This window comes from Spermophilus citellus (assembly GCF_964194105.1).
Source record: "Spermophilus citellus genome assembly, chromosome: 1".
NCBI lineage: Eukaryota > Metazoa > Chordata > Mammalia > Rodentia > Sciuridae > Spermophilus > Spermophilus citellus.
The window spans coordinates 275931781-275938630 of NC_138182.1; the positions used below are offsets into that span (position 1 = coordinate 275931781).

The 6850-nt window shown below is 45.5% G+C and overlaps 1 protein-coding gene across 5 annotated transcripts in view; it reads right to left on the bottom strand.

Annotated features, from left to right (window-relative positions):
• OTULIN (OTU deubiquitinase with linear linkage specificity) overlaps positions 1-1778 on the bottom strand; it is a 54919-nt gene extending 53141 nt beyond the window's left edge. For 3 of the 5 annotated variants that reach the window (XM_081288516.1, XM_081288515.1, XM_081288517.1), the window contains exon 1: positions 526-1776. In XM_081288516.1, the coding sequence (XP_081144642.1) occupies positions 526-1182 (657 nt within the window). In that variant the 5' untranslated portion in view covers positions 1183-1776. Of the gene's footprint in view, positions 1-525 lie in introns of all 5 variants that reach the window. The other 2 variants (XM_081288518.1, XM_081288519.1) reach the window with 2 other exon arrangements.
• Positions 1779-6850: the final 5072 nt, after the last annotated feature.

The following is a 6850-nucleotide window of genomic DNA, read 5'->3' on the forward strand; positions in this document are numbered from 1 at the left end:
GGCATACCCCTGCCATTTTTCTCACAGTTGGGTAGGGAACTGCTCTGACCCACACTGACTTGCGTTGTTTTAAGGGATGGGAGAACTAGTCAGGCCGTTCAGGGTAAGACGACAAGGGGTCAGACTGCGTCCAAAGGCTGTCCAACAAGTGGGACAAGCGGCGACTTGCCTCCCAAGAGCAAACGTGTCGCGCTGCCGTCTTCCTGTGGCTGGGGCAGGGGCGACCTTACTTCCTCCCCACGCCGGGCTGGAGGAAAGGGCTACGGGGAACTGATAATAAGACGCTTCTTGGGGTCGTTTCCCCAAATTTCTGGAGTTTCCTCAACTTTAGAGACGTGCAGATGCCACGGCCGGGCGCGGGGAGGGAGACGATGGTGCCCAGGGTTGTGAGAAGGGACCTCGGGAAACGGCTGTCCTCGGACACGGGCTGAGTGTCCTCCTCGGTGAGGACGCCGAAGGAGCCCAGACCAGCCCTCCGCAGGGGACCCGGCCCGCCGCCGCCCGGCCCTCGCCCCGCGCACTCACGGCTCGGCCGGGCACCGCATCGCGGGCCGGGGCTGCCCGCCGGCCGCCGCCTTCCCGCCCTCCCGCGCCGGCGTCTCGCCGCAGCTCGCGCCCGACCACGCTCCGGGCTGGGGCATGGTCCCTCGACTCATGCGGCCGTCCGCAGCGACGGAGGAGGAGGCGGTGCGGACGGGGTTCAGCCGCTCGGAGCGATCCCGAGCCCCAGCTGCCGGGGCGCCCCTCCGTGGCAGCCAGCGCCGCAGCCGCCACCGCTGCACTACCGGCCGCTTCCGAAGGTCCCGGCTCGCTTCCGCGCGCGTCACGGCGGCCCGCCCCGCGGTCTTTGACCCCTAGTGAAGGGGCGCGGCCGGAGGCGGGGCGTCCTGGGGGGAAGCGGCCTCTGCGCGTGCGCATTCCAGAGCTGAGCTGCAGCTCCGCTGGTCCGCTGCGCATGCTCTGACCCCGCACGGTGCAGTCGCTGCTGTTCATTTTCCCGGTGGCTGTGAGCACTAGGTCCAAAAGGGAGGCACCTGTGATGGGTGAAGAGGAAGAATCTGGACCAGAGCTGCGGGCTGACCGGGAGGTGCTGCGGCTCGCCCTGGCCTCCCGCGGGCTTTGGCCTGAGCTGTGGGGGCAGGCTGGTGGCTGGCTGGTTCCGGGGAGGGAGATCTGGTTCATCTGGACACGGTTGCTCAAGGCTAGCACTCTGTGTTCTTGGGTTATGTTCTTTCATTTGGAAATTTTCATTTAAGAAGAATAAAAGCAAAGGTCAGATTTCAGAGATGAAGTGAAAATGTGAAGTGTTTCATCTCTGGAGAGGTAGTATAGAAACAAGAGTAGCAGTCATGGGCATTCCAACAACTCAGTACCAGAGCAAGGAGGGATGGTGTGGCAGAGGCAGCTCAGACACCTGCCGGAGGCTGGGGCGGAACCAGTAGTCCCAGGGAATTTTATTGGACTATGAAACAGGAAGAAGGATGCTGAAGACCAAATCATGAAAAGCCATGTTACGTTAATTAAGGAGTTTGATCCTGACATCATCAGAGACGATCAAGACTGGGAGACAACTTTAGGGAGATGTTGGGCACAGGATAAAATTATATGGAAAGATTATTTGCATTTTGGGGCAGAGAACTCTGGGGTGTTGTTTCTCCTTTACTTTTACTTGAAAAAGTGACAAATATGCATGCTAGAAAATTCAGAACATATAAAAGAATGTTACACATACTTCTTTCAAATTTTAAGGGTGTGATTTTGTATTGGGTTGAAGAGTGACACCTCCCCCCCCCCATTCATGGCTATCTGGAACCTCACAATGTGATTTTCCTTGGAAATAAGGTCTTTGCAGATGTACTTAAGGTCAAACTCGATTAGAATGGGCCCTAAATCTAATGACTAGTGTCCTTAGAGGCCTCATAGTCATATGATGTAGACAGAATGAGGGAATTAAGACCACGTAGAGAAGGGAGCAGAAAATAGAGTGATGCAGCTATAAGTCAAGGAATGCTGGGAACCACTAGAAGCTAAGAGGCAAGGAAGGTTTATTCCAAAGAGCCTTCTGAAGAAGCTTGGACCTCCTAATAATATGATTTTAGACTTCCAGCCTCAAACTGTGGGAGAATAAATTTCTGTTGTGTCAGCCACCCAGTTTGTTGTACTTTTTTTTTGTGGCAACCCCAGGAAACATGTAAGGCTCAAGGTAGAAAGGTAATAAAATTGTATTAGTCCAAGTTAATTTATGTGGATCCACCAAGCAGAGATTCCGGGTTTGAGGTTTCATCTCAAAGGGTTAGAAAAAGTGTTAACAGTGTATTTATATGCTGAGTGTGTCTTCTCCTATTATGCTTGACAAACTGGGAAAATAACCATGGAATGGGCGTGGGGACCCACTGGGCCCACTGTGAAAAGGATCTGAATGAAAACCCCATTGTTCATGTGACCTCCATCCATCCAGAAGTGCCTTCACGACAAAGTAGAAATGCCAGAACTGCCTAGGAAGACTACATGAAAGTATCCAAAGGCTTAGGGAGGTGGGGTGTGTTTGGTTATTATGTAGGACCTACTTCCCCTTGATTTTGAGAAATAAATTTGTTCAGGAAGCCCCAGAATCCTTGAAAATATCTAAGATTACTTTTCTCTGTAATGATATCTTGCATTTGCCACTGTAGCCATCAAACCGGGATTCCTAAATGTGGTGGGGATAATGGGGTCCAAGAGTGGGAGCAACCAAGGAGTGGCACTTAGTTGCCAAAAAGTAGGCATGGTTACTGTAATGGCCAGCAGAGCCAAAACAGTGTCATCTTACTCATAGAGATGGATGAGTGAGGTCATTGGCTAATAGATTATTGTGTCCCTAGAAAAAAAATATATCAGCACTATAAATTATTATTGGGTGATATGTAAACCAAAAGCAATATCACATTCTTGGATTGTCAAAGACTTGAAGAGATGATGATGCCACATTCCTTTACAGCTTGTCTATTTGGAACATAAGTCCTGGAAAAATGACACTGGAGTCTCATATTTCAATCTCATTGCTACAGGTGCACTACTTTATTGAAAACGTGATTTTTATTGCTAGAACAAATCAATACATCTCCTGGTACTGAGTATGCAGCCATTTATCTGTTAGATTTTTTTTTTCCTCGATACCTGTTGGAAAAAACAACCAGAAGGAATGAACTTCCAACTGGCAAGAATGCAAAAAACTGGGCTGGGGTTGTGGCTCAATGGTAGAGCACTTACCTAGCACACGTGAGGCACTGGATTCAACCCTCAGCCCCACGTAAAAATAAAAGTATTATGTCTATATATATGCTACACATATTTCTTTCAGATTTTAAGAGTGATTTTGTTATTGTTGTTTGTTGTTTTGTTTTTAGTTGTAGTTGGGCACAATACCTTTATTTTATTTTTGTGTGATGCTGAGGATTGAACCTAGCGCCTCACATGTGCAAGGCGAGCACTCTAATGCTGAGCCACAACACCAGCCCAAGAGTATGATTTTGTAGTGGGTTGTAGAGTGACACTTCCCCCCAGTTCATGGCTACCTGGAACATAGCCAGGGTTTGTTTTTGTTTTTGTTGTTGTTGTTTTGTTTTTTAAACCCTTTATTTTACTTATTTTTATGTGGTGCAGAGGATTGAACCCAGGGTCTCACATGTGCTAGGTGAGCACTCTACCGCTAGCTACAACCCAGCCCCAGGCCCTCAACTCTGGGTCCCTAATTTAGCTCATAGCAGCCTCATTCACCTTCCCTTTAGAAAGAACCTCACATTAGTCTGTTACATTGATATGCTGATTAGTCCTGGTAAGCAGAAAGTAGCAACCACTCTGGAATTTTTGGTAATATATTTACTTGTCAGAGTGTGGAAAATCTTCAGAATTTCAGGAGACTTCTCTCTCAGTGAAATAAGCCCCACCATCCTCTGTGGAAAACTACTCTGCTTTGGTAAAGATTGGATGCTTAACTACAGGCACCAAGCCACCATGAGGCCTGACGTCGGTGATGAATCATGAAATGATCTGATGAAAATGGGACTGTACTTCTGTGCTTTTTTCTTCTAAAACCCATTAAACCCAGACAAATTATGGAGGAAAACAACCAGACAATTCCACTAGCAGGACATCCTGTAATATACCTGACCAGTACTCTCCAAAATTGTCAAAATCATCAACAACAAAGTCTGAGAAACTGTCTCAGTCAAGAGAAGCCTAAAGAGACCTGACAACTAATATAACATGATGTTGTTATATTATATTTCTGTTCAGTAGTATCCTGAACAGAAAAGGACATTAGGTTAAACAAAGGAAATCTGAATAAACCATAGATTTTAATTATTATTATAACTTGTTATAGTTAAACTTTGTCCCAGGGTTTCATAAACTGACTTCCAGACCACTCACGTATAATCAAATCAAGCCTTTATTGAAGCACACCGGTGGCGGCTGACCAGAACATAAAGCTGTTCCCCTGATCAGCCCCGAACAATTGCAAGGGCACTCCTTATAAGCCTGAAAACTGCAAAAGGGATGTTCAGGGGGTCTAGCCAATGCAAGCAAGCCAGGTTACAGAAGGTGGAGAGTGCAGTCAAGTGGAGGGAAGCCTAACCAATCACAGTTAGTCCAGTCACCCAGTTACAGAAACAGAGCCCCATTACCCTAGTTACAGAAACAATACCCCATTAGGTAGTTCCGTGTTCTTAAAGGTTTCTATAGCAAAAGGAAAAGAACATCTTGCTCCAGTCATGACTCTTCTTCTTGGCATGGTTGCTTTACAGGATGAAGTCATAAAACAAAATGGAGTCACATTTGCTCCTACTATCACATTCCCCACTGGTTTTAGTAGGTTTGATGTTAATCTTGCACATCATTAGGCCTCAGTTTTTTTTCCATCCTTCTGTGTCTAAGGGACTATACTGGGCTCCCAAGACCATAAGTCTGACCTCACCTACATTCTTTTGTATATGGTTTAGGAGGGTTTTTAAGAGGCAGGGTCCTACAGTAATACCAATCAGGAGAAGGGACTAGGGGCCCAACTACGGCTGAAATGATGGTAGTCAACCAAGGGGACCATGAGAATAGGTTTGGAACCAATTGCCTGAAGTTTCTAGTGCTTCATCTCTTTCCTTTAACCTGTTTCTCACAAGTGCCAAACTGCCTTTTATTATCCCAGAATGGTTTGCATAGAAACAAGTTTCTCCTGGAGCCATACAAAGTCCTCCTTGTTTCAGAAAGAGACAATCTAGACCTCATCTGTTTTGTAAGACTATATCTGTCAGAGAGTCTAGTGAAACGTCTAGTTTGGAGATTGACCTTTCTAGTTTTCCTAAATCTATATTTATTTGATGGCTGAGGGACTTAAAATTTTTAGAGCTTGTGATAAGACCTGCAGTTCCTAAAGCAGTAGATCCAGCTATTCCCAAACCAGTTAGGAGGGGAACTAAAATGGGGGCAGCCAGTCTATGTTGATAAATCAGTGGGGCCTGGCCTTTTAATAAGTCCAGGTGTTCTTTTCCCTTTACTCCATCAAAATAGTAGGTTACATCGTTCAGAGTTATTGACAGTTTGGAGATTTAGTCAAGGAGTTCAAAGTGGGACCCGGGAAGCACAATCTTTGGTGAACAGGGAGTTTTTCCACTTATAAGTTGGATTGTGGAAGCAAGTGTCTCTTTCTGGGAGATCACCCAGGGTGATCTTGGGAGTAGTTTCCCAGGTACATCTTTCTGAGCAAGATATATTGCAAACATCTATATTGACCGTAATTTTTCCTCTAATATTAGGGACCTCCAACTGCCGTAAGGGAAAAGGGTGATGACCGTTCTTGCTACTTCCAGCTGAAAGGGGGTGATGTGCAGTGGGCAGGCAGTTTGGAGTCCCTTTTTAGAAACTGAGTGGGTCAAGGAGTCCATGGTAAAAATCTGGCTCAGGAAGAACAGGATGTAAATTCACCTGGGGTGGGCACTTCTATGAGAGAAACAAAAAGACATGAGTGCTGAAGTAAGATTAATACAAAATAGCAGTTGTAGCATCTGGAACCTGTCCATGAATATCATGAAAATGACAGAAATTAATAATTGTTTACCAGGAGGCAGAAGACCTGAGAAAATGTCCCCATAACAAGGCCTAACAAAGCCTAATAAGGCACTTTTTTTAGGGAACATAAATCTTTAACATTGTCAGAATTATCAGGAATGTAGACACAACATTTAGTTAAATTAGTTAATGTCATCTGATTTTTTAAAAAATACCTTTTTGGCATGACCTTTTGTTACTTAGGGCTAGATAATTATATTAATATACACTGATTACATCTACCTGTATGGAAAGTTAGGAAGATCTATAGGCCTTAAACTGACTAAAAACTTCTGGAAGTTTTTTTATTGATAGTTATCAGGCATTTTTGCCTAAGAATTTCTCTTTCGTTGCCTCCAGTCTTACTTATTTTGGGGGATGCTAACACTAGTGCACATTTTAAGTTACATTAAAATAAGTGTTGTTTCTTTTTAAATGTCCAGGAATGGCTGTGCTTTGGTTCTAACTGTTTTGCTGGGTGTTTAAGACCAAGCTGGTCAAACTGACCTTGTTTCTACCTATTGGTCAGAGTCAGCTGAGTTTCTTTGGAGGACATTCTTGGGGAACGTGTGAGTAGCATTTTAGCTCTGTTAGTGTCATCTGCATTAGGATGGGTCAAGGTCTTGCTGACTAGATGGCTTCCCTTGGAAGCATCAGGCATGTCTCCTCCTTTTTAAATGACCCTCCTGTTTTGCAGCATGGACACTCATTGGCTTTCTGTTCTCCAGGGGTCTCATTAATCTCCCTTATTGGGAGGTTATGTGGCCCAGGG